The sequence below is a fragment of the Equus asinus genome, chromosome 3 (genome assembly GCF_041296235.1).
Source record: "Equus asinus isolate D_3611 breed Donkey chromosome 3, EquAss-T2T_v2, whole genome shotgun sequence".
In the NCBI taxonomy this organism is placed as follows: Eukaryota; Metazoa; Chordata; class Mammalia; order Perissodactyla; family Equidae; genus Equus; species Equus asinus.
Genome location: NC_091792.1, coordinates 45,707,867 through 45,734,342, shown reverse-complemented (window position 1 = coordinate 45,734,342; position 26,476 = coordinate 45,707,867). Strand labels below are relative to the sequence as shown.

Sequence of the window (26,476 nt, the reverse complement as noted above, 5' to 3'; positions counted from 1 at the left end):
GAGTGATTTTATCTCCTATTAAATTTTTAGTTAGGATTAATGATTTTATCTCAATAACTTTAACTTCTTATCTGAGCTGTCATATGGCATTTGAAACAGTAGAATAAAGAAGAAAAAGGCAGTATTTGTTTTCACTCCATTTTTCAAAGAGAATGGCTTAAGCTAAGACCATAAGGGTGACAACTGGTTCTAAGCAATTCCTTCCCCAAATGAGGTGTGGATTTATTAATGCCAAGAAGACTGAACCACTTCTCTCCTATTAGACAGTCTTTATGGAAAAGTGAATCACAAATTAAAGGTAACATGATCAATACGCAAACAAAACATTAACAATTAGTTTGATTATTGATTAGAGTCACAAATTTCAAAATGGTCTCTTTTCTTTATCTCAAGCCTAGAACAGTTATCCTTTTTAGGTCATTCTATTGCCTTTTGTGATTTTCATCCCAACAATATGTATAATCATATTGGCCTTGTTTGACATTATATACACAGAATTCACTAACCGCTTAATCATAGTAAAAATGAATTCAATTAAATATTAACTACATCAATCTTGAACACCACAACTGTGTTTTTCCAGATAAAATAAACTCTTGAAAGCATTTTATTATAAAACTGTTACCTTTGTAGAAGACATATATTATAAATTTACCAACTTCAAATAACTCATAACCCACATGATTTTCAAAGACAATAAGGACATCGTATTTTTAATAATAGGCAAATATAGATGAAAAATATGGGAGATTAAAACATAAAATGTTGAACCTGATAATAATAATAATAAGTTAACACTGAATGCTTACAATGTGCTGGGGAACTGCTCTAAGTGCTTTCTATATATTAACCCATTTGATCCTTAAAACAATCCTATGAAGTAAGTGCCATTATTAACTTTTATTATTCTCCAAACATTTAAGTAAAGAGAAAATATTTTTCAAAGGTTATGCTAATGATGAATTGTGGAATCAAGATTAGAACCAGCAATTCTGGCTCCAGAGTCTTAACCACATCCTAATCTGTCTATGATAGATACTTACATACGAATGTGACCTATATAAGGATCTATACTTTTTCTATAATTTAGTTTAAGTCAATATTTTTAAAAAATAAATTGCATTATTTTTTTATCAACAAAATATCACCTTTCTAAAGTCTTGGTTTATATTATAGAACACAAGATTTAATCCCACATTTTGAAGCAATATAAGCACATGTTAATATTTTCTAAAGTTTAACAAAAAGAATTTTAATCACATTTTCAGTTCTTCAGATACCATTTCCTGAACTAAAGTACATAGCATTATAAGAAAAAACTAAGGGGAAAATAAGTGAAGTCAAAATATTTAAAGAAGACAGAATAATTGAAAATGAAAAACCTAATGTCTACAAAAGCTCTTTAAACAATGGCCTTAGTAAATGCTATTGCTTAGCATTTATTATGAGCAATTATGAGTAAAGGTGCTCCAGGTGGGAGAGCAATAAGGCCTCACGGCTGAGGCAGAGAGAATTAATTGTGGCACGCTCAGAAACACATCTCCAACTTAAATTCAGAATTGACAGAATTGTCTCTAGATTCCAGAATGAAACTGAAGTAGAACTCGATGTGATGTAGTGTGCCAAGGCTATGATCAGAGAAACTAGGCCAACATTGCTATCATCACCTTAGTTCTGAAGTCTAGAAATGTGACAATTTGCTAATGCTTGCTATGATTACATTTTCACCTCAGTTTCATCTTAACATTGCAGATTATTATTCATCACCTTATATTTTCAAATATACATGTAATCAGTCCTCTATACACACATTCTTTAATATTAGCCTAGAGTGAAGAAGGAGCACTACTGAAGACAGAAATAAAATCAAAAACCAAAAACTCTTTAAATAATATAGTCATAGAACTTAATGTTTTTAATTTTTAAACTTCTAACATATGGTAAGAGATGAAAAAGATATTTTATACCAACCCAAAGATTCACTACTATCATTTATATAAACTATATTTAAGTCTTAAGAAGAACGAAAAGACTTCCAAATGTGAAGTGGATTAATCTCTCCAAAACTGAACCCTAAACCTTATTTGTGTAAACGATCATTAGTTGTTTTCCATCTGTTACATGAATTCCATCTTTAAGAAAGCAACTATTCATAAAATAACATTCACTAAACAAATTACTTAGAAGATTATTTTTATTCAAAATAAATATCCACTTTATTTTAAAATACTACAGAATATCTTTTAATAATACACTTTCAATAGAACTTGATAAACAATTTTTTAGGAATCTACTAAATTCATAATACCACTTTCTCATGAATAATGAGATGTGTACAGACTCAGTGGAGTTAAGTTTAATGAACACCACCTGGTCCGTAGGAGAAGCACACTAAACTTGTAAGGAGTGCCTGGAACCTAGTGTTACTGAATTTATATTCGCTGAATGAACAGACAAACCCAGAGGTTAGTAGTTCAAATCTCAGCTTTACCATTAAGTGACTTTAGCATAAAGCCACTTTACCTCTATGAAAGCAGTTTTATCATCAATAAACTGGAGTTACATCTTGCCATTCATAAGACTGTTTATGGATCAAATAAGAGAAAAGAAAGCCAGTTATAGGCTACATCAAAAGTCCCTTCCTCAAGAGGACACATTTTTCATCTCAGGACTTGCATATATTTACCTCTCCCCATTCCAGCAATAAGCTTGCACATAATTTACATTGGCAGAATTTGTCAAAAAACCCAAAATTCTGTTAAACACTCCAACCTCTTACATACTGTAAAAAATTTTTCTCAGGCGAACTGCACCCATTAAATTCTGGCTAAATGGCTCATACAATAATTATAAAAACAGTGATCCTTACATTAAATGACTACTTATTTGATGCTTTTAATATATAATAATCAATTTTCATATCAATTCAGCAAATTAAGATTATCACCCCTGTTTTTCAGATGAGAAAACACTAGGGGAAATTAAAAAAATTCTTCAGTGTAAACAAAACAAGACAAAACCTAGTAATTGTGCCAGGACTCAAAATCAGGTCTGACCAACACAAACTACTAAACACTTTGCCCAGTTTTCTCAATAAACTGTCTTCATAAAGAAAACAGTTAAAATATAATAAAGTAATAAAATGTTTTCTGCTTTCTAAGTCAGAAAACATCAAATGTTTAAAAACATATTTGCATATAAACATAAACAAAACACTTGCTATTTTTTGGCTTCCTCCAAACTACAATATTACTAAGATTAACGCTAATCTTTAAATCCTTTTATTCTAAATAAAGATACGTACATAGACACTTTATATTTAAAAGGTTTTTGATTATATTTGTCTCAGGAGCAAGAAGAAAGGCTTATATGTTTCAGTTAGGCTAATAATCCTGTCCTAAATTAATTCACCTTCCACATGTATAACCTAACATAGATTTAAGTGCACATTATAGTTAAATAGTAATATTCTCCAAAAAACTAGTCATATTCTCAGATCGATGCTGAAAGCTCTATGATTTATTTAAATCACGAGGGACTAGATATATTGTCTTGTTATAAATACAGTTCTTAAACCAGTTTATTTTGCATTTTTTAAAGGATATCAAAAAATGAACAAACTCAGGAAATATTAAATGCCATAAAGCTCTAGTGAAGTGTTAATTTAACAAAAACAAAAATAAAATTACTACTAGACGTTTTATCATTAAGTACTTCAAAAGCATTTACAAAAAACCTTTTTGCTTACTAAATATCCTACACATATCCCTATGTTTAAGAGGGTTGCCTAACAATTATTCTTCATGTAAATACATTTTGTGCAGAATTTCAAACATACATATTTAACCCAAATAACTCCTAAGTCAGACTCCAACTAAATTTACACTAGAAAGTTATACTGAATGCTAATGCTGATATTAATTTACTGAGACAACAAAGTGAGTAGGAACTGCAGACAACACCATATATATGTAGAAAGTATGAAAATACATTTGAAAATAATCTGATGCCTGCATTAAGTCTAGCTTGTGTATCATAATTTATGCTGTTACTAATTCTACACTATCAATGTTCTTTATTTCAATATAGGCTTTAAAAATATATACACATATGCCTAACAGAAAGGAACAGTTCTTTTAAGCTCTTAATGTAAATTGCTAGGTTTCTTTCCAAAAATTATAATCCTAATAGGTGTAGAATGTCTGTCTACAAATATTTGTTCTAAGTAAGAAAGTCTGTGCTAATTTGATAGGAAAAATAGTTTCATATTTAAATCCTCATATATTCAATTACTAATACATTTTAAATATTTTATTTCAGGTACAGACATTTGCATGTTCTCTTCTGCAATTACCTACTTTTGTCCTTTGAATATTGTTATATTGTGAGCTGAATATTTTTCTTGTTAATTTGCATAAGTGAGTTACATGATGACTTTAAATCTGTCTCAATTGATTTTTTAATTATTAAATTTTTTGATCATTCATTATACCATTAAGAGTTTGCTAACTCTTTAGTTTATCTGGAATTTAATCTTAATTATGATATACAGTGAGACTATAAAATGACTCCCCCACCCCAAAGGTCATTTATTGAAGAATCCATCACTTTCTTCATTGATTTGTGAATTTTTCTCTATGACATATTACATCCTTACACATCAATTGCATTTTGCTTGAACTTTCTGTTCTATCGATCGATCTATTTTTATACAACTATTTCCAGTCCACCTAAGCCACTGCTCTGATAATCATACCATTTAACTAGGACCTACTCATGGCTGGAAATTGCATTGTCTCATATCACCAACTTAGGCATTTCGCTTTCTATCACCAACAACCACCTACTTTTCAGATTGCTTCCTTCTGCTTCAAAGGTATGCCTTTTTCAACTCAAGCATAATCTTCAGTCTTCAAGACTCTACTACCTTCTATGTCTAGCTCTCACACCTCCAGCTTATATTCCCTAGTCTAATATTTCAGTCACATTCATTCAACACATCTTTACTGAATGCCTACGACTTCCAGGCTCTATATTAGGCTCTAGAGAGAAAATGGAGACAAGACAGAGAAGTTCCCTGCCTTCCTGAAGCTGTCATTCTAGTAGGCAGATGGAACAACAAAGAAAGTAATAATTGTTTCAGTTAAAGTCTAAATAAAAGAACTAGTCAGGAAAGGAACCAAAATGTAGGACCCACTTTTCAGAGAATAATAAGGAAAGAACTCTCACACAAGATAGTATTTGAAAATGAAGGCAGAAAAGGATCAAGCTGGGAGAAAACATTCCAGGCAGAAGGCATGCAAAAACAAAGCTCTGCGGTTAGAAAGAACCTGGCACGTTGCTCCATTCGTCTTTGTGTTACACTCACTGAACAAAACGTCAGTCCTGTGTGATGCCAAATCTTTGCTTTCTTTGTGCTTACTGTGGAGAAAATTGCTTAACAGGGCAGAGGGAAATCAGTCTGTATGTGAGAGCACCAACTCAACTGAGCCTCCATTGCTCTGGTCAATTTGCTCTAGTCCTACTCTCTGAAACTATTTCAAAACTTCTCTCTTCTTAAAGCTCTCTATCCACCAACTCTCTCACTCTCAGCAAATGAACTCTTCAGAGAGGAAAATTGAAGCTAACACACAGAAACACCCTCAACTCCCAAATTCCCTACTCCAAACCTGCCATGACCTGTCCCTGTTAAAACAGAGGAGGGTTTCTTTTCTTAAAGCTGGTTATTCCACTTTGCTCTTGAATTCCTTTCCTCTTATTCTCTCAAGAAAATTACTCTACTCTTTTCTCTCTTGTACACAGCATTCAGCTTCAACTTCAGTGACCATCTAATGAGCATTTATACTCGCTTCACTGTGACATCTTTCTCCTAAGTCAGAATTGTACAAAGATTAGATGGGCTGCCAGGGGAGATAGGTGCCCAGACTTGGAATTGTTCAAGAATAAACTGGATGCTCGACTGATAGGAGAGTAGTAGAGGATTCAAATACGAGATTGGGCACTGAACCAGGTGCATGTGTCAGATTTCTTCTCAAGAATTTCTGATTTAAAGATAATAGAAATGATCTATTGGGGATCTCCCTATTAAAAGTTAAGTTTTGTATAGACAATAATTAAATCCTTAGATATACCTATGGATTTTTCCTTATGAAGGATAGAAATTTAACAGGTTATATGCCTGTCATCAAGTTTGAAGTGAATAGCCTTGAAACTCAACTAAAATGAATCAAAATACACAAGATGGATCTTCTTTTCAGTCTACGCCCCAGGATAAAGTCAGACTGCAGGCTGCAAGCTCCAGCCAAGTCAGAGCAATTGGAGTTCTCACCCACATTGTGGATTCTCAGACATTCTGATGGTAGCTGGGGACAGCAGAAGGACCATCAAGGATTTCCTCATGAACTTACCCCAGCCTACTCAAGGTAATAACAAATAAGGCTAGAATTCTCAGAATATGTCTCAATAAATTACATAAACAACTTACTTCATTCTTATAAATTTGCCTTCTAGAAGTTCCATTCAGGTTGTAGATACTTGAAGAAAGCAGTGATAACTGCAACAACCTCAAGCTGTGTTCCCAATACAGATCTTTAAAATGTATAATCATCTCAAAGTTTAGAAGACGAGGGCTCTATCATGATGTTTCAGTTAAGATAAAGTATAGCTTTTATTTATACTGTTCATTGTTCTATTATAAGGGGTACTCGAATAAACATTAAAAAATCAACTTCTGAAAACAGGCAGGGGGTATGGGAGAGGAGAGTAAATTTCCTCTGATCCACCACCTTCTCCTCCTCTAACATTTGAAAATAGGATTACTTTCTAAAGACTTAGTTAACACAATGCATCAAAGTAGAAATTTGAAAAGTTACTTTAAGGAGCCAGATAATTATATTTCTTATTCCAAAATAATAAAGAAATTTTTAATCAGCCAAGAATCTGCAAATAATTGCATTTGTGGCTATCAATTATTAGTCTATAAGCTCTCAACAACATCCCTGAATTATCGAAAAGTATGTACCTATTATTTCCTTAAAATAAAATTAATTTTCTAAGATATACTAAATTTAGGACTTAAACAAATATGTTTTGCCCTGATGGTATTCTAACTGTTTAGTTACTTTTAGTAATTGTTTTAAAAAACAGAAACTTAGCACTGCCTGAATACATCAATGATCCTGAAACACTGTAATGTTTCTAAACAAAGGTACTTTTATGGTCACCTCATATCACAATTCCTGAGAAGCCAAGAATTATACTTTGTAAAGTGAGTATTATGTTCTTTTTGTTTGAAACCATCCAAAATCCCATAGAAGTATTATATATTTAAAGATCCCAAAAAAGGACCTTTTATTGCATATTTTAGTCAATTTGCCTAAATTTGCATTTCTAAGCCAATGAACTATTCCTTAATTAAAATTACTTTGCTTTTAAAACATTTCTGGAATTCCATAGTTTAGCTTTTTCTTTTCCTTTTTTTAAAATTTTTTTTAAAGATTTTATTTTTTCCTTTTTCTCCCCAAAGCCCCCCGGTACATAGTTGTATATTCTTCGTTGTGGGTCCTTCTAGTTGTGGCATGTGGGATGCTGCCTCAGCATGGTTTGATGAGCAGTGCCACGTCCGCACCCAGGATTCGAACCAACGAAACACTGGGCCGCCTGCAGCAGAGCGCAAACTTAACCACTCGGCCACGAGGCCAGCCCCAGTAGTTTAGTTTTTTCTATTCATCAGTATAATAAGAATTTAAACACATAACTAATCTATAGGTAATTTTAAAAATACAAGAAAAACAATTGAATGATCCAATCTTAATAATCTCTTCTCTTTTGTCATACTCAAGACCTTAATAAGAAAAACTTACTATAAACAGATAATGCTGCAGTTTCCCCTAGAGTTTTAGTCAAGAAAGAGTCATAAGCCTAATATATCTTTAGTAAAATTAATAAAATATTTCAAGTCAAGAGAAATATTTCCATTGTAATGACTCTATTTAAATTTCTGACAACCGGTAATAGCAGAGGCAAATACAATTAGACAGTAGTTCTACTTCCTAAAACAAACATATAAGGTACTATACGTCTGTATGAAGCATAAACATTAACATTTTCTGTACATGTATATGCACATATAATATACACATATATTTACTTTATAGATGCTATCAATTAAGAATCATAAAACTCCTTGGAATACAGGAAAATGAAGCAAATGACAAGGAAAACACCTTCTTACCTGGTAGATATCAGAAAGACTGCTGCTTCCAGAATCACTAGTGATACTACATCCTGAATGGCTAGAAGAAACGTGGGTCACCTGTGGGTGGAGACTATCAGTAAGGTGTAGCTTTGTGAAATCTGCAGGAAGCTATGGAAGGAGCAGGAAAAACTAGGATTACAATTTGAATCAAGAACTCCAATAAGACATTTAAAAATTATATTATGCTCTACCCCACACCATTTAGCCAAAAATATTATTAGGAAAGATCCTTATTTTTCAAGTTCACAAATTACTAAATACTGTCCTATTATCCCAAATCATAAAATAATTTTTTTTAAGTTTATGGGCATTCAATGAACCTTAAATAATACTAAATTCAATGCTTAAATAGGTGGGTTGGGTGGTTAAGATGAACTTGGGTGAGCATTTAACTCAATGAGCTACAATTTTCAAATTACACACCAATGAGCAAATTAGTCTACTACTATTTGTTAGCCATCACAAATGCAACTTTGTAGCAAGAAACAGCTTAAATAAGAAAACAGATTTGAGGTTCTTATATGCCTAAATGATGTTTAAAGGGAAAAAAAAAGGTGCATCTTAGAATTGACGAAGTGTATTGTTATTCAAGAAACTGTGCTAGGCTCTATGGAGAAAACAGAGGAAAGAATGCCCTCAAGCAACTTAGAATTGAGAAAGTTATAGACAACATTTACCTGTCTATACACATACACCTAAATATCAATTTTCTACTTACTTGTGTTTAAAGTCTTAAATAAAAATAGCCTCTACTGATCAGATTCACTCACTACACATCCCTGAAGTGCTTCTACCACTCCCCCATATAGCAGAGAAAACGCATTGAAAAAGGACACATTCATACAAATATTTACTGAGCCCTTTTCCTCTTACTACGTGCTAGTCAGTGAATGAGACACTAAGAAAAATTGCCCTTAAGAATCTTACACTCATATGTTATTACCAATTCTTTTGAATTAAGAAAAGGGCACTATTTATCTATAATATCACATTATACACTGGCCAATAACATACAGGACATTTCAAAACATATGCTAACTGACATCATGCAATACTGATAACATTCTTTCTTTCCTGCCTGCATATTGATCTTATTTAGCTGTTGAATAATAATAAAGACTAACTGTTAAAATAAAACTTAAATAAGAGTTTACCTTAGCAACATTCCCTTCTCTCCTTTGACCCTCATCCCTTCTCCCCTTTGAAAAAGAAGATGCCATTCCATAGTTTAGAATAAGCTTTACAGGGAGCCGATTCAGGTTTATGACAATGACCAATGGGTTTTGCTACCTCAAAGTTCCAAACAAAGAGGCAAAATGTATTTATATCCCACAGTCATTCAGACCTGATTTGACAGATTATGATATTTAATATTTAATACAATTTGTACAGAAATAAGACTTTTTAACTTCATGGGAGATAAAGTATACAATGAAAAGATTCAAACACAAATTCATTAGGGGGAGCATATTATCAGATGCCAAGTAAATGGATAAACATATGAGGGAGGAGCTCAGAGAAGTGAGATGTTTATTGAAATGTGTGAAATCATTGCAAATATGACATATCTCACTAAGAGTGTTTTTAAAAAACTGATAATTGCAGATGTGAAATATTAGATAAAATTTAGGAGAATAGCAGTTTCCCTGTAAGGAATATATAGGCAAATATCTCTAAACTGAGAATTTTTATGTATTTTATTCATAATGTAGAATAGTGGAATATTCGCGAGATTTCTTCAGAAACAATTTGAAGACAGAAGTTTACAGAGATGTGTTAATGACAATGATTTTACATGTAGTTAAGCGACAGATATCAGATATTAAATAATATGTTCAAAGCCAGCATAAACATCCTTCATCATCCTAGCCACATTTCCATTTAATTCAGTTATTCGCCACAGACAGCAAGTGGGGAAATGTTACTCAACGGCTCAGCGATTTTAAAAGGCATCAATCAATACATGTAATTACAGAAAAATAAACTGATTCCTATTGATTATCTTTCATAGACATGACTCATGTTGACATGTGCCACAGTGTGATTTTTTTAAAAAATTAACTTAAATATGTCAAATGAAGATATAACTATCTAATGAATTTTTACTCACTAAACAATTATTTATTCAAGTCTCACAGGACTCTCTCCACTTCAGTATTCATCAGCCAGAGAATTCCCTGTGTGGAAAGTACTAGGAGCCATAGAGCTCCATATCTAACAGAAGAGAGATGGATTCAGCCTTTATATACCACAATCTTCATCTATTCCTACTTAGAGCCACAAATACAGAATTACATGGCTATATTAGTCTAAGAATTATAAAGACTGCCTAAAGAGAAAAGGAGAAATACTTTCACTCTTAAGAATTCAATTCTATTCTATAAATACTTATTGAGTATCTGCAATATCAGACACTCTGTTAGGGGCATGGAATATCAAGATGAATAAGACATTCCCAATTCCAAATGTAACATCTACAACCCAAAAAGTCACTGAAATAAGTGTTATGCATAATAGAAAAATAAATCAAACATAGCTTTTTAAGTATGGTTTTTATCTCCCCACCACCACCTATGTTCTTTGCATAACAACATGAAATAATGTTATATTAAACTTAGAATAAATGCACACACAATTTAGTATTAACTAAATACTTCTTTATATTAGAATAGATGCCATGTTTAAGAAAGTTTGAAATTTTTCCCCATAGATTGGGATAACAGTACCATGATTAAACTTTATTGACAGTACACATCAGCCTAGGTTATAGAATGGGAAAAGTTGTGGAAGTTGTTCCCATAAGGGAAAAGAGTCTGAAATACATTTGGCCCAGCCATAACACTCTAAGAGAATAGAGACCTGAGCCCATACTTAGGGAAAATGGGTCTTTAAGAGGCAAATGAACTATATAGGGATTGGAATTCAAGGGGCAAACACTGGTACAGGCACTCATGTTTAAACCAGAGGGCAATAGGATAACACAGAATCCCTAGGGAGACAGTAATTCATGGTCTCAGTAAAATATACAAAAAAGGAGCACATATGCCACAGACAACAGGATTCACTTATTCTAAACTTTTCTAGGCTTGAGCCAATGTCTATCTAAATTACTATCAGTATGCTATTCAATTAAATTTCAGATTAAAATGGGGCTGTGAATTATCTTGTGACTCTAGCCACCATTTATAACAGAAATTCTGTTCAAAGAATAAGAAAATTTTTTGAAGCTGAGACTATACAGAGTAATTATATGAATGAAATTAAATAATAAATAAATTAAAGGAGAATAACACACTTTATACCTTTTGATCTTAGTAATATATTTCACAGCAGTGCATTAAGAACGCTATTCAAAGGAACCTCTTACATTTTTCTTATCATTTAAATATTTTTATTTTAATATTTGATTATATGAACGTAATACTACTCAAATTTTTCCTGGATCAAGCAACCAATTTTCCTAAAAAGATAGTACTTGTGAATCACAATTGTAATAAACTACTATTAGGCAAATGATTGAATCATAGTTTAACCATAAACACTACTAACTACATAAGAAACAACATGGGTAATATTTAAATCGGATTCTTAAATGCATTAAGTAAGCATAAATTTAAAATTAATCATAGTTTTGTAAAATCTGGGTATCAATTGTATAATAACTTGTTTTGTTTCCTTTTCTGGGAGAAACAGGGATGCTACACCAATTAGCTTTAAACAAGAAGTCGTGCAAAAGATACTGAAGTCTCATATATGAACAGGCATTTGATAGTCTTTGATTTATTAATTAATCTAATGACTGGCATTTATAAAATTACTAGCTAATAAATGAACTCATTTTGACCATAAATGCAATGAGTATGGAATGCCTTGAAGTCTCTGACAGCACTAAGAAAATACTTTGTTGAATTGGTAAAATTCTTCAACGTGGTGATAATGACCATAGTAGAGACTAGGGTGGCTGCCCTTCTTCCCTTTCTTTCTCTCCCCCCAAACGACTGCTTTATGTTCATGTTTTCAAGCTCTACAAGGAAGAGTTGGTATATTACTGGAAATGTAATAGAGATTCATGTTCCATAATGTATTATTATGAACTTAAGGTCACTGAGAAATAGTTAAAAAAACAAAATAAAAAACAAAAAAATACTGCCACCGTCAGTTGAAATTTATTTAACTGAAAATTTCCCCAAGTAACCTTAGAATCACTTTATTTCAAGAAATAGTTACAACAGAATACACAAGGTTTGGGGGGATTGTTGAAATCTACGGAATCTTCCCTGGCAACTTATCTTGAGTAACACTACCTAAGGTAAGTGAAATATCACACTTAGTGACTAAAAACTAACTTCATATTAAGATGTATCACTAACAATTTATCCAAATGAATATTCTTTTCCCTATATTATCACTGGAGTTTTGTGAGTGTTCTTTATGCTCATGTTTTCAAGCTCTGCAAGGAAGAGTTGGTTTATTACTGAACACATTTCCTATTTTTCTCTGAGGTGTCAGTGAAAATGCAGTCTCCTATATTTTCTATTCATTCATCATTTATTGAAAAAACTGTGTTGTGAGGATTAAAGGAATGACTGGGCATAAAGCACTTAAGAGGGGCCTGGCACACAGAAATCACTACGGAAGTGTGTTAGCTATAGATTACCACCTGCCAGACTCTGTGTAAGACACAGGTCCTTTCCAGCTCTAGAATTCCTGTAGCTGGAATCTAAGATTAGATACCAGCAGGTTAGTGAGCTACTCCCAGAAAGGGCTTTAGTGACCAAAGTCATCGATCTGCAGGCACTATTCCCTTACTCACTGTAGAACTCAAGTTGTGTTTTAAAAACAGTTCATATTTTCTCTCTGCATGTACACAAACACATACATCGATTTTCTTTTACTACTGATCTTTTCAGATACTACTCTTCCTGACACTATCTGACCCGTTTCTACATACAGCTTGAATGGGCAGGAATATTATTTAACAGCTCATTTTAAAGAACACTTTACAATATGATCAACTTTTATTTCTCTAAATCATATTTCTTTAAGAACACCAGAAAAAGTAAACATTTGGACTCTTAAATATTATTCATTAGAAGTAACTTTTGCTTCCCTCATACCCTCTTAAGATATGCTCTAGATCCAACAGTCATCCTTGAATATTTCATCCATCAGTATTCCACAAAGCAAAGAGAAAGATTTTTGCACAATATACAGTTTCTCTTGTTTATAAATATATATATTAAGGCAAGAAACAAAGTTTTCTCAAAAGTGTCATGAGACAATAGTTTAATAAACCGATAAATATAATAATATTGCTCATTAAAATAAAGTAGATGTTAAAAACACTGATCTATGTTTTATAGTAACGGTTCTACATAAATTTGCTTTACATCCACTGGAGAAAATTGCCAAAAAATTAACAATGTGTAAGAATTGTTTACATTCTCCCAGCTTCCTGCCAGGCTCAAAAGACATAAGCTTCAAGTGAGACATACACGGAGTTATCTTCTGTTCAACTTCCTCATAAGTCAGGTAACATTGAGCAAGTTAATTAACTTCTGTGCACCTTAGTTTCTTCCATAAAATAAGTACAATGTAATACAATGACTAAACAAAATAATCATTGTGACCTATAGAATCTACCTTACAGATGCCTCGCTCTTCCTTTTCATTCTCTCTGTCATTTTTCCAGCCAAGGTCCTCCATCATCTTAGGTCAGATATTTTTCAAATTCAATGAAAAACAAACAAACAAAAAAACTAACTTATTTTTGACATTGTCATACCTAACACTACCATTATAGTAGTTTACTTATATATATTGCCCAAAAAGTCCATATATTACATTTTAAATAAATTATATTTATACTGTTCAGTATATTTATACAGCAGTATATTTATACTGCTCAGAATACTGTACTAAATTTTGCAAAGTAAATAATAACCTCATTGTCATGATATGCTTATAGTCTGATTACTCTCTTTTATAATCACTCAAATTTTCATAGCTAAGAATTCTCTCAAAATGATAACACCTTGGGAGTTTGTGCTTTTGTGTGTACAGTCTTACTCTGTTTGACTGCAAAAACCTCCAAACAGTCGTGTATTTGGCCTAGACACATGCTGTCAACTAGGTGTGGTTTAACCATAAAACATTTTTCTTGCCATCCTGAGCACACTGCCTCTAGATGACAGTCTGAACAGAAGCAACACTGTGCAGGAAGGAAAGTGCAAGTGTGCTCACGCTTTATTTAAAAAATTCCCAGCTACTTTCCTACATTAAAATAATGTGTTAGAGGGAGCTGTAACAGAGAGGACTTGAGATTAAGATATAGCTTATATACATGAATATTTCACATGGCTTTCCGTCAAACATATACTTTTATGTGTTAGAAATAGCTACTGAAATGTGGTAGTGACCTAGCCCTCTGCCCAGGGCAGAAGGGCCACCCAGATGTTTTTTAGGGTTAGTAACACATAAATGAATCATAAACTTCATTGGCTATAGCTGGGAAAATTACAATCTAACTAAATTTAATTCCTACGTTTATGAAACGGGGTTCGTAAATAGGGTTTATTTGTGTTCAAACTTGAACACAAATAAAACACTTTAGGAGCCCTGCTGAGGAAAATAAACAATCAAAACTAGTAAATTGATTGAAAGGCTGTCGGTTACATGACTGATGTTTTCAATCAAATACTTTTAGAAAGGTTTTACTATTGGAATATTGAAATAAAGCACTGAATAGAAGGAAACCCACATGAACTTCACTTCAAAACATAAGAGTGGAATCTAGCAAAGTGAGAAAGTATGATCTAAGTACCATATATTCCAAAATGTAAGGCTATGCCCTATTTTTCTCAAAGAAAAGGCAATAAGAAGATTATGTATATACCATTACTATGTGCCAGGCCCTGTTCTAAGCACTTGCATACATATTAGCTCATTTAATTCTGACAACAATCTTATGAAGTAGGTATCATTACGACCATTTTAGATAGAGGGAAACTAAGACACTGAAAAGTTAAGTGATTTGCACCAAGATCATACAGCGAAAAGGTGGCTGACAGAGATCCCAGCCCTGGAGGTCCACCTCTGGAGCACACACATTTAAGCATTAAACTTCAGTGTATTTCTTAATTTATGAGTTGACTTGAAACATTCATGGATTTTGATGAAATGGCCAAATGGCTGCTCATATCAATTTACTAATGTAGTTTCTCATACCAATTTCAAAATTACACAGAAAATATTCATCTAAAATAATTCTTCACTCTCACTTTAAACTAATCTTTAAAATGTTTATGGTAATATCCAGTACTTATAATTTTGAGATATGTGTATCCAGGAATCATTATTAAATCTGTGTAAAATGTAAAACTTCATTTACTCCTTTATATCAATTTTATCATGTGACCTTATAAGCATTCCAAGTTAGCACTGCTTCAGGTCATTTCAGCTTTATGTTCCTTATTGAAAAGAACTTTTTTGTATTACAAAAAAAAGGTAAAATAAATTGAGAGAACCTTATAACAGATGAAAGCAACTCCTTTTCTAGTAGTTAAATTTTGCAGAAATAAAACCTTGCCTTATTTATCATTTCCCTAACATTTGACAATCAGAAAAAAATTTATGCACACACATACACAGTTAGTTAATGATATAAGCCTGTCAACTAATTTCATCACCTTAAAGAAAGACACCCGGCATACTGAGAGCAGTTCTATAATTAATATCAGAACAACTGAAAGTTTGTCGTCTGAAAGAAGGTTGTATTTTTTCAAAATGAAAATGTTTATCTGGGACCTAAAACAAAACAATCCAAACTATTTATATAATTTTCCACAGAAATATTGAGGTTGTTGATTAATATATGTATAGCCAAATGAAATGTACTCATGCCTATGAAGAAACACAATTTTATGATGGTTTTCAAGTGACAGCCACTCCATTCTCACTTCAAACACACACACAGAGCATATAATCCCTTTTCCTTTTCAATTTGTTGTTTGCAACTGCCAATAACCACTGACCTGAAAAGCACACATTTCTATGAGGGATACCAAAATAATTCTTAGATCACTCAGTCCAAGAAATTTTCAATAAAATACATGGTAACTGTTGGCACTGAGTCAAGTAATTTAAAAATCATCTTCTAGGTAGCATTTCACCTATTTAAATCTGAACTCCTTTGTATGTTTTCTCTTCATGTTAGTAATAATTACCGCCGTTATTCCAGGGACATGTACTATGTAATGAGCAATGTGCTGAATATTCGATGTCTGTCTGTTCTAATACTTACAAAGAGCCCAGATGCGGCATTTAATTGCTGAAGTAAGAGAAGCTCAAACAGCTCCAGTGCTTTGTCCACCAGTTACAAGCTCCAAAATTTATACCCTTCTTACTTTGGACCCTGACTTTATTTATTATTTGGGGCCATATTCTCACCTAATCTTTGCACCTGTCTTCTGTCTCATTTAAACAGTAAATGCCTTAAGGAAATCTTACACTAAAATAACCATAGCTTCATTTTCTAATGGGAAAAACAATTCAATAAATATATTTTTTAGCAAAATTTATGACTACCTATATGGTAATACTGATAATATTCTACAGTTACTAAAACTTGAGTTGTCAGTCTCTTGTTTTCCAGGACCAAGTGGGATTTGTGCTATGGAAGTAACAGTCCCTGGAGAGGGTGGGAGCTGCTGGCAATATCAGAAGACAGTTTCTATGACCAATTAGACAACACCTCTGATGAGCTCCAAAGGGACTGCCCTTCGTTATCCCCACTGTACAAATGCTCAAGGGAGTATGGAGCTGGGGAAAAGCATGTTTAAAGTCAAGGAAAAAAATATTCCTATGGGATCCATGGAGGATCCTAAGCTGCCTTCTTTTTGAACAAAAATAAACAGTTGGTTTGGGGAGAAAGCCTCACACAGAATTAAAAACATTAACCTGCAAGTAATTTTTAAGTCTTTAAAAGCTGTAAAAGACCTTACATCCAAACACAAATGTACTTAGGTCTCTACAATAAAATACCATAAAATGGCCAAGACTGGCTAGTTATTGACCAATGTCCTCCTCTTCCAGTGAACACAGCTGGATCACATTTCCCAATCTCCCTTACAGTTACATGTGTGACAATATAATGGAGTTCAAGCCTTTGGAGAATGAACAAACAGAAGTGATACATGCCAGTTTTACACCCTACTTGTAAAAATCTTCCACAAACCCACCATGATCTTTCCCCTTGCATCAAGAGAGTCTCTGTCAGAAGACAATAGAAGCTTTGTGTTGAAGCTTAGCCAACCAAGCCACAAAATGGAGGGGCCTGGATCTCTGAATCACTGCTTAGAGAAGAACTGTCCACCCATCAAGAGTACTTGCTTTGGATTTTACGCAAAGGAAAAATAAACTTCTGTGTTTCAACCATTATGTTTTGTCTGGTTTGGTACAACGGCCAGCATTATCTTAACTCATACAAACACTATGATCATTTTTGTGACCTATTTGTGAAAAATCCTCCACAATGAAATTCTAAATTCCTTAAGGTGAAGTAGTTTGGGCTCTGATGACATTCTGACCTCAGAATATTGTGTGCAATTTGGATAAAATAAATATTAGATTTCCTTTACTTATTCACTCAGACACATTTATTAAAAATCCACTTTACCAGTATGCAAGGCACTGTTCCAGGTTTTCTAAATATAGCACTAAGATAAACTCCCTGCTGTCATGGATCTTACACTAGTAAGTGGAGAAAAATAATAAAAGGATAATGAAGAAAATTGTCAAGTAGTGACAAATACTATATCCAGCAAAGATTAAGAGAGACTGATGTGATATTGACTGGATAGCCAGGGAAGATCTAAGATGTGATACTGAGGTGAGAAAATTTTTTATTATCTCTCACTTAGTGCCTAAAGAAATCATTCTAATCATACTATTTTAGTAGATAAATATATATATTATGTATAAACACACACACATACATATACACACATACATATATGTATATATACACACATATTTTTACATATAACATATATCACATTTCATATATGTATAAAGTATATGTTATAAAGTAAACTTTATATTTGTTTTTGTGTAAAATTCACTTTAGTACATAACTAAGCCAAAGGAATATAATTACTAAAAATTTTATGAAAAATTCTTGTACTATTTATACAAGTTAAAAACAAAATCAACTAAGTATCATAGTTCCTTATGAAGCAAAGACAGTATAAAATATATTTAGAGTTGTTTGGTGCCCTAGGAGTTGGAGAGCACTAATCTCTACTCAGTCAGATTTCAAGACGCAAATATTATATGATGGGAATATAAGGCTTTCAACTAATAATTTGTCCTCAAAATGTACTGTTTAATAGGTTAAATGGAAAATTAAGTCTAGAAGCTACCTACTTAGTCAATTGATTTTGAGTACTCAAAAATTCACTGAATGGACTGCTTGAGAAAAAAATACTTCTATTGAAATTTATGCTATGGGCTTTTAAAAAACAGGAAGTAATGAAACTTTATTTCCCTAGAAAGAAGCGTGGATTCTTGATCCTACAGACTTTATATCCTAGCATTTGTATGTGGGGGTAAGAGGGAAGAAGACCATTAAACAAACAAGAATATGTCACATAGAGGTAAGTAATTTGAAAATTAATAAAGTAGGACACAGGATACAGAGGGTGAAATGTCTCACTGCTAAGGTAATATTTGAATAAAGACCTTCATGGAGTGAATGCCTGAACCCTGCAGATACACACTGTGGAAAGGCTTTTCAGGTACAAGGACATCAAGAACAAAAGCAAAAGGCAGGGGTGGCCTTGGCATGTTTCAGGCATAGACAGGTGAGTACATGCTCTGACAAGATCAGAGGGAATCAGGACAGAGATATTCTATGGTGAAATCATGAAGGAAAGCTGTGGTAATGATTTTGGATTTTACTCTGAGTGAGCTGGGAAGCCAGTGGGGGTTTTGAACACTCACAATGGTTTGCATCATGAAATTAAAACTTTTTCTAAAGTTTTTAATGTGAATATGTATTATTTTTGTTATAACAAAAATTTAATAGTAATTCCACATAACTCAAATAGAAAAAGATGTTTATTACAACTTGTATTAAGAGATCATCAACAAAAAAGGGCATCATAGCTTATTTTGATGGATGTACCATGGGTAGCGACTCAAGTGTGAAGCCGTGTCTGTTATTGTTTATGAGTATATTAGCTATATAATGTTATTTACTGAGAAATCCCATCCCATTCCTCTTATATATGTGTGAAACACACACATAAAGGAAACTACCTTATTTTTAAATGACATCTCAGATCTTACCTCTAATAGGTCATTTCTAGATTTCCTTGAAATGCTACTACAACTGCTGCTTTTTCTAAGTATTACACCTTAGCTAGACAATACTCTTTAAATCAAAAAATAATTATATGTTATCCCTCTTAAGTTACTAAAATAGTAGTAATAGTAGGTATTAATTTTATGTGTCTAGTACATCAGTTTTTACTTTTACTTCAATGATAAAGATACTCATTTTAGCATTTATTTCCAAGGACTTCAAAGGTAAGACATTTAACATTTATTTTCAAGGGCTTTATGTGTCAACTCTGGCACACCAGATAACTTTATCACTTTAGCTCTGTCTGAATGGCATTATGGGAGAACTGACTGAATATTTGGGGTGCGTTACTCATTGCCCAGGGCCAGCAGAAATATTTACTGCATAAACTGCAAGACGTCTAATAGAGTTTTCTTTTCCTTTTGCCTTCATCTTGCCTTTTTTTTTTTTGTTTAGACTGGTAAACTTTAGACACCATATCATCAAATGAATAGTGTGAATTACTAAGACACAGTCAAGCACACATTACCTCATAAGAAGACTCCTTCCTAATACCCTCACTTCTGCCAATGCTCCAGCATTTTTCATGACCTTCTCAGTCATCTGCAAAGATTTATTTACATAATCAATTGAGCAACTCTCTTAGAAAGGACATCCTTCCTAAATTAATACCAACATTTAGTATTCTATCACTCTATTAAGCTTTTACTTTCCTTAAACTTCAACTACTTTCTCTGAACTTTTCTGTTATGTGTGTACGTGTATACATATTAATTTATTATCCCAAGTTTAAATCAGGGAAATAGAATAGCATTAATCAAAATACACTTAGGGAACCTTATGACAGGTTTAATATAATCAGTGGTGTCATTAGTGTGTGCATGTGCACACACACACATGCAAATACTAATAACTTGAAAGTATCTTTAGATATAAACAGTTTAACTTCCATAACCTAGAAGTTACATAGCCTTAATTCATGATCAGCAAAAACAAGAACTTACAAAATTAACCAAACTCCCACTCTGTGTTGGAAACACTCTGATACGGGATTTATAAACATCATCCCACTTCACTCCAATACACTGCCATTGTCCTATCTTGCTTCTTGCAACAATCTATTTCCCTTTCAATCTCTTCTCCATGTTGCAGCCAGAGTAAAACTTTTAAAAGATAATAGAAAAGTACACACCTGATCATGTCAATCCCCTGCCAAAAATCTTTTAGTGGACTCTCTTTACCTTCAGGAAAAAGTTTACACTCCTAACCACTGCACCCATTATCTTCTCCTTTTGATCTTTTCACAACCTCTCTGCCTCTCATTCTCTGTACTAGATACACAAACTATTCATGATTATTTAAAATGTCACACTCTGTATCTCTCTCCTGGATCTTTGTTATGCCCTCCTCCTAGAACAACACTTTCACCCCAGGGCTAGGTAATTCTCTGAACTCTTCTCCTGGAGTTAGAAGTGCTCGTAAGATGTTCCTGTGGCACCTAGAATGTTGCCTGTCACAGAACTTAACCAGACTTTACAGTAGTTGCTGACTTAACAGTCCAAAGCTTTGTCTAGATGAGTTCAAAAGGAAATATCTGCCTTTTTCATCACTCTTTCCCTTGCTTCAAACAAAGTGCCTAAAATATAGTCCGTACTTAATACAAACACAAATCATTGAACTACAAACCCTCGTTTAGAGTTGAGGATGCTGAGGTTGAGAGAAATTGAACAAAGGCTGTCTGATCTCAATGTTCTCTCCCTTTCCAATTCTATATTCACCCCTTTTCCACCAGCGTTTACAGGTAGGATTGCCAGAATAAAATGAAAAGACATAGGAGAAGGATGAAATTATACTAAACCTAGGCTAACAGTAACTATACTTAGCAATATATTTAGTTTGGATTTCCTAGAAATCAGGACAAAAAGTTAAGGACAAAACTTCTAGATTCAAAAATTTTTGACTTCCTATCTATAGATTCCAACAGAGAAGCCTAAAAAATGAAGAGTTTTTGAATGCTACTCAGAATTCTAAGATTCATTCATCTACTTAATTATTTAACAAGTATTTATTCACCTACTTCAATGAGCCAGGCATTGTTACAGGAGCTAGTTATATGGCAATGCTTGGCATTGGCAAAGTCCCTGCTCCCTGGAATTTACACTTATGGAGGCAAGAGGGGCTTGAGAGTGGAAGGGGAAAGAAGAGATAACTAACAAGAAATAAAATAAATATAGATATCAGTAAGTACCATAAAGACAATACTAAAAAACAAGGGTAATGTAATGGACAGTGATGGTTGGGAATGGAGAGGCTATTTTAGATGGGGCAACCTCGGAAGGCTGCTCTGAGAAAATAGCATTTGAGATGAGAGAGGAATAAATACAAAGGATCCAGCAAAGCAAAGATCTGGGGGAGAGCTTTACAGACGGAAGGAATATCAAGGGCAAAGGCCCTAGGTGGGAAGAACCTAGGAATATTCAAGAAACAGAAAGGAGTTCAAGGTGACTGGAGGGTAGAGAGTGAGAATGGTTGAGGGAGAAAGTGGTACAAATGAGGTCAGAGTAATACAAACTAATCCTACTAAAAAGTAGGCTTTTTAAGTGCAATAGGAAGCCACAGGCCTTTTTAAACAGGCAATTAACAAGATCCAGTTATGTGTTAGATCATTCTTTCAGAGGCATTGGGGAGGGAGAATGGATTCTAAAGGATTAGAATGGAAGTGGGAAGAGAAGTTAGGATGGAGTGAGGCGTCCCATCTGGACTACAGCAAACAAACTTAAAAATGTCATTTCAAAACCTAACCTGATGATACTTAGAGGGGCTTCTATAATTAACTGTTCAACTTATTCAAAAGATAAAAATTCTATCTACTTAAAGTACCATAAAGGTGATTAGTTATGTGTCACGGATTGCTATAATACTTTAGTAATTAGTTCTGGCCTCTTAGAAGTTATATGGGTGCCTAACCAAATTTCCAAGGAACAAGGGGTCAGATTATAAAAATACTCACATTATTATAGAATAACAATTTATTAAATATCCTAATCAAAATATATACTTATTTTGACCACGTCCCTAACCAGAGATTAGCATTAGGATAATATGAAATTCTAGAAAGAATATATGGCTAGTTCCAAACTGTCTGTATGACTCAAGAAAATCATTTTAATTCCTTGCAGTTCAATTTCCTCACTAGTGTAGAACAGATATAACAAAGTCTGTCCTACCCACCTCACAAGAGAGTTGTGAGAATGAATGGAGGACAGATGTGAAAGAATTCTAGTAATACAAAACATTATGCAAATGCAAGTTTTTGTGTAAAAGTACAATGATAGATCTGGAAGGATTTTTAGGGATTCATTTAGCAAAATATCCTTATTTCACAATTGTGGGATCTGATGTCAAGAAAGGTGAACTAGCTATGGCACTGCTAAAACGAGAATCCAGATCTTACTTTTATGTAACAGAAAAAAATTAATTTGAATAATTTACAAGTTTCCTACAACATTATTGTAGCACTAATACTTTAAATAAGTATTCTGAAGAAAACAAAAATACTAAAAGGGAAAAGTAATTTGGAATTCATTATTAATGATTTATTATATTATATAAACCAAAATTAACATAGGATTAATTTTAACCTCAATTCTATGATATATATATATTAAAACATTGACTGCTCTTAGAGAAGCATATAACTTTCATAATGGTACATGATCAAGGTCCCATCACTTAAAGCTACAAGCAAGTACCTTTACCTGCTTTTTGGCGCTGAATTATATTAAAAGCCTTCAAAGATAGCTTGATCTTCAATATAATCCAAAGTAATATTCTTTCTAAGTAAAATGTATGAGTGTCCAAAACTTCATATCATCCAAAATTCCTAAGCAGCTTATATCAGAAACTTTTTGCTGCTTAGGTGAATAATATTTATTTCCATATTCTATGCAAATGCTAAAAAATCACATGACTTATTATAACAAAATTCTGATCTAAACAATGTTAATCTTAATTTTTCATTAGGATTGCTAATGTAAATATTCAGTGGTTGATGTTTGCTGGCTCCTTATTGCCTTCAGTCTTTATAGCCTATTCAGTTTCATCTAAGTTTGTCTAACCACAGGAAAAAAAATCTTCCCAAGGTGAAATAATTAACTACTAATTCTAAACTTAATGACATTTGCCTATATCTGAATTTTTGTACTTTTTATTAATTTATCTCTCACACATTTAGTAAGTATTTATTAAATGGCTCTTTCATGTTAAGGATATCCTAGGCAGTCCAGATAAACTGCTGAATCTAACAGATGAGGTCCCTACTCTCATGAGGCTTACATTTCAATGGGGAAAGACATAACATAAACAACAACAAAAAGTAAAAACATAACAACAAGAACAAGAAAAACATAATAATAAATTCTTGGCAGAGAATTAAAATTCTATGATGTAATAGAAATGCCTGAGTGGCTACTTTGGCTGGACCTGCCAGGAGACCTTCCTATACCTGAGATCTGAGAGTCAAGGAGTCAGCTGGATCAAGATCACAAGAGATTGAATTCTGGAGAGGACAGGAAGGAGAGTAGTACAAGATGAGGTAAGAAGAGCAAGCCTGAGCTAGTTCATGCGTGGCTTTGTAGGGAGTGTAGATTTTATTCCAAATGCAATAGGCAGCTACTGAAGAGTGTTAAAAGAAATGACATGGTCTGATTTATATTTTATAAGATAAATTGGGCTGCTATGTAAAGAATGGTGTGGAGAAGGGCAAGATTAAAAATAAGGGGAACACTAGGAGTCAACTGGAACAGTCCAAGTAAGAAGATGACGGTAGCTTCAACCAGGATGATAATAATGGAGATGGAGACAAGAGCATGAATTCATGACAAGTAGGGCAGAATAAACAAGACTTGCTGAAGAATATGAAGTTTTGGGCAACCTGAAGAACCAAAGATAATTCACAGGTCTGGGGCTTCAAAATCTTAATAGATGGTAATGCCAATGATAGTGAGATGAGGGAACCTGGAGGACCGTAAGAGTTTGTTGCCTATTTGGTTGACTGGTCAGTTGGTTGTTTGGGTTTATTTTTTTGGTGGTGGCTGGAAGAACACTCAGGAGTTATGTTTTGGCCATGTCAAATCTGAGATGACAACATCCACATCAAGATATCTAGTGAGCAACTGAATATACGGCCTTGAATTTTATTATAATCAGCCAAGGGATGTCTGATTTGGGGGGACAAACTTCGTAAAACTTTTCACCTTTTCATTAAGTACTCACATGTTGATACATACAAAAATAAAAAATGGCGATCAAGATAATTATGATGATGAGGAAGAGGATATTTTGATCCATACTGTGATAGAGTAAGGATTCCTGAAATCAGTAAACGGATGGAGTACTGAGAGATAAGAGGTCTCAAGTTTTCTGTCCATTTTGAGCTAAACTATTAATATAAAAGTGTTAGATATATATAGCAAAAAAAAAAAAGGAGCCCCACAGGAATGTAAAATATGAATTCATTGACATTGTAAAGTAAAGTTGGCTTAAACATCTGGAATTTCCCTCATAGAATCTTTTAAGGAATTTGAGAAATACCTAGTGCCTCCTCCAAATGTATAAACCTAATAAGAGTTCAGGTGTGTTATGAACTTTGCTAGATGTTTGTCACTGGACTTAATGCACCTTTGTAAATAAAGTCTATTCTTTAATACTTTCAATTTTATCAATAGGATTAACGAATCTCCTGAGATTGAAATCGTCCTCCTTTTACATCTTAACTCATAGAACTCAAAGATTAAAACCAAGAAAAAATAAATAGTATCCAAGACACTAATAAGAAAACACATCAAGCAAATAAGACATAAACTCTGATTTCTTGCATGTCCTCTTCCCTTGAAGGCCGTGGTCTGACATCTGTTATTCTCTGATACTTATAAACTACATATCTTCATATACGACTGAACAAGGCTTATTCCAAGGTATTCTACCAACTATGGAAAATTGGACAATGAGAAATATATTCCAATTATGAAAAACTGGAGAATAAAAAATTAAAAGTAATGGAGGTGGAAAATAATCTCTAGTCAATGCAGAGAGAGTAAATGAAGGCATCTCTAACTCCAAAGTGAATAAGGGCTTTACATGGTGAAAGGAGGGGAAAGGGGATAAATTACACAATTGCCAAGAATTCTATATATTCCAGTTAATGATGGTTCAAATCTATGAGATATTTTGAAGTGAAAAGAAAAAAAAAAAAGATTTAATCACCTTTAAATCAGAAAAAGGGGGACAGGTGTCAATTTGAACAAACACCTGAAAAGTCAGGCCTGAGGACAGAGTGCAAATGGCTGGCTGTGTTTCTAAGTGTGTGCACAGGTGTGCCAGTGGAGGGGGAGGGGGAAAGAGGGGAAAGCAAGGATCAACTACATTCTTAATATTACCAACCTAAATCCTCCCCAGGGTGGTTAGAGTCACCAGGTAGCTTAGGAAAAAATCTTGAAGTTTCCAATCACACAGTTCCTAAAGGGCTCCTCACGGTTTTGTGTGCAAGAAGTTTGTCTCAGTGTCTCCCTCTAAGTCAGTGATAAGACAAGAAAGCACTTGGCCTACAACACAGCATGTTTAGTTGATACGGTTAGTATATTACTGTGTTAGAAGAAGATAAGTGCCTTCCTCACTTGATTTGGGGAAAACAATTCTGAAAGAACAAGGGGGGAGGTACTATGGGAAGTAAGAGGAGGAGACAATAAAGCCAGATTTAGGAGCCTTTATGCCACTTTAGAAACTTTAGCCTGAAGTTGGTCACTTTTTTAAGACTGAAATATAGATGATTTCACTGAGAAACAGCCTAAATAAAA

At 33.4% G+C, this 26,476-nt stretch overlaps 1 protein-coding gene across 21 annotated transcripts in view; it reads right to left on the bottom strand.

The window, feature by feature from the left end:
• The window catches only part of RAPGEF2 (Rap guanine nucleotide exchange factor 2), a 245,809-nt gene that overhangs the window by 40,774 nt on the left and 178,559 nt on the right, over nucleotides 1-26,476 (bottom strand). For 11 of the 21 annotated variants that reach the window (XM_044767026.2, XM_044767028.2, XM_044767032.2 and 8 more), the window contains 2 exons: nucleotides 13,901-13,966; nucleotides 8,234-8,365 (listed from right to left, as the gene is read on the bottom strand). In XM_044767026.2, coding sequence (XP_044622961.2) covers nucleotides 8,234-8,365; nucleotides 13,901-13,966 — 198 coding nt within the window. The remainder of the gene's footprint in view (nucleotides 1-8,233; nucleotides 8,366-13,900; nucleotides 13,967-26,476) is intronic. The other 10 variants (XM_044767029.2, XM_044767033.2, XM_044767036.2 and 7 more) reach the window with 1 other exon arrangement.